Genomic DNA, 2,003 nt, shown 5'->3' on the forward strand with positions numbered 1-2,003 from the left:
GTGTGTGTGTGTCTGTGTGTGTGTGTGATTTTGTTGTTTTGATGCGTTTCCACGTCATAGCGTAAGGAAACTGCGTTTTTTTATTTGAGTGCTGCAACAGGAGGTTTGCCCTTATATGGTCGGGTGGGCGTGGCAAAAGAAAACGCCTAAGAACCAGACGAGATTGGAGATCACGCTTTTCTTCTTCACTTCCTCCATCCTTCTTCTTCTTCTGTTGAAACGTAAAGTCGTCTTCCTGCTGTGTCTCCAGCCAGCGCGGCGCTTTGTCCTTCGTCCTTCGATGTCCGGCGCCGGTGCCTCTTTGTCGTCGTGGACGTCATGTTTATTTAACGTTGATCTGTGTTCCGTCCAGGCGGAGGCAGCACGGCGGCATCTCCTCAGCCCAAGAGACGTCTGGTGGAGCCTCAGGCCCAGCCCAAGTTCTTCTTCAACCTGGACCGGAGTAAGCTAGATCCTTCAGCTCGGTGCTCGTTTAAACGCACTAAGCACTAAGCTGTCTAACCCCCCCGCTCGCCGTCGCTCCACCGTTAGACGCGAACCTCTTCATCGACCGTCTCCGAATTGTAGACGGAGGAGGTAGAAGCGGGTCGGCTGGTTAACCGGAAGGTCGCTGGTTCGATCCCCAGCTCCTCCCTCCTCCCCCTCTCCTCTCTCCCCCTCTCCTCTCTCCTCCTCTCTCCTCCTCCCTCCTCCCCCTCTCCTCCCTTCTCCCCCTCTGCTCCCTCCTCCCTCCTCCTCCTCTCCTCTCTCCTCCTCCCTCCTCCCTCCTCCTCCTCTCCTCTCTCCTCCTCCTCTCCTCTCTCCTCCCTCCTCCCCCTCTCCTCCCTCCCCCTCTCCTCCCTCCTCTCCTCCCTTCTCCTCCCTCCTCCCCCTCTCCTCCATCCTCCCTCCTCCCCCTCTCCTCCCTCCTCTCTCCTCCTCCCTCCTCCTCCTCTCCTCTCTCCTCCTCCTCTCCTCTCTCCTCCCTCCTCCCCCTCTCCTCTCTCCCCCTCTCCTCTCTCCTCCCTCCTCCCCCCTCTCCTCTCTCCCCCTCCCTCCTCCCCCTCTCCTCCCTCCTCCCCTTCTCCTCTCTCCTCCTAGAGGGTGGAGGTGTCCCTGAGCGAGACGCCTCCTCACCCTGACTGCTCATGACCTGGCCGGCTGTCGCCGTGCGTGGTCGACTCCGCCCGTCGGTGTGTGAATGTGTGCGTGAACGGGTGAATGTGAGGGAATGTTGTGAAGGGTTTTGAGCCACCGGTTGGGAAAAGGCAATGATGGCGACATTTTGACGCGTTCTAATTATATTATAAGTGTATATTGTGGCTAGGATAGTTTGACTTCCCCCGCCGAAAGGTTCTGGGTTCGATCTCCAAGGTCCGCAGCCTAACCCGGAGTCCTCCTTGAGCTAAACAACCCCTTACCCGCTCTGTAATGAAGTCAAGCTGTAGTATCACTATCAAAGTAAAAACGTGCTGTAATGACCACCGCAGCCCAGCAGATGGCAGCACCCTCCACTGTATCCCCACCGCAGCGGTCACTCTCATAAACGCTGACTCACTCTTTTAAAGCTCTTCACTAAACCCAAACCAAACGGCTAGATCGATGCACGACGAAGGGAACCGGAAGTATAAAGTGTAATATTAAACCCTCCCCCCCCCCCCCCCTCCGTCGCCCCCCGCCGCAGCCGCCGCCGCCGTCTCTCACTCTCTCTTCCTGTTTCCTGTCTGGCAGGAACCCCGGGCCACAGCGGCTCCTCCTCCCCGTTGCCCCTGACGCCCAGCCGGGAGCGGGGCGGGCCCTTCTACGGGCTGGAGAGCCGTCGGAACAACGAGCTTAACGAGGTGAGGGCGCGGTAACCGACGGCGACGGCAACAACAACACGGCGTACGCACGCACGCGATGGACACGCCCACACCTGTGATGTCAGAAGAGGCCGATTTTCAAAAAACGGCGTGTGACGGCGAATGACACACTCACACACCCGGTGGTGTAACATGTCACCTTTTTAATGTGAATGTGCTTTA

At 58.1% G+C, this 2,003-nt stretch overlaps 1 protein-coding gene across 5 annotated transcripts in view; it reads left to right on the forward strand.

The window, feature by feature from the left end:
- LOC311374713 (MSL complex subunit 3-like) overlaps positions 1 to 1,843 on the forward strand; it is a 9,097-nt gene extending 7,254 nt beyond the window's left edge. For all 5 annotated transcript variants that reach the window (XM_084490501.1, XM_084490502.1, XM_084490504.1 and 2 more), the window contains 2 exons: positions 353 to 442; positions 1,711 to 1,843. In XM_084490501.1, coding sequence (XP_084346627.1) covers positions 353 to 442; positions 1,711 to 1,835 — 215 coding nt within the window. In that variant the 3' untranslated portion in view covers positions 1,836 to 1,843. The remainder of the gene's footprint in view (positions 1 to 352; positions 443 to 1,710) is intronic.
- Positions 1,844 to 2,003: the final 160 nt, after the last annotated feature.

This window comes from Micromesistius poutassou (assembly GCF_964030765.1).
Source record: "Micromesistius poutassou genome assembly, contig: SCAFFOLD_5744, whole genome shotgun sequence".
NCBI lineage: Eukaryota > Metazoa > Chordata > Actinopteri > Gadiformes > Gadidae > Micromesistius > Micromesistius poutassou.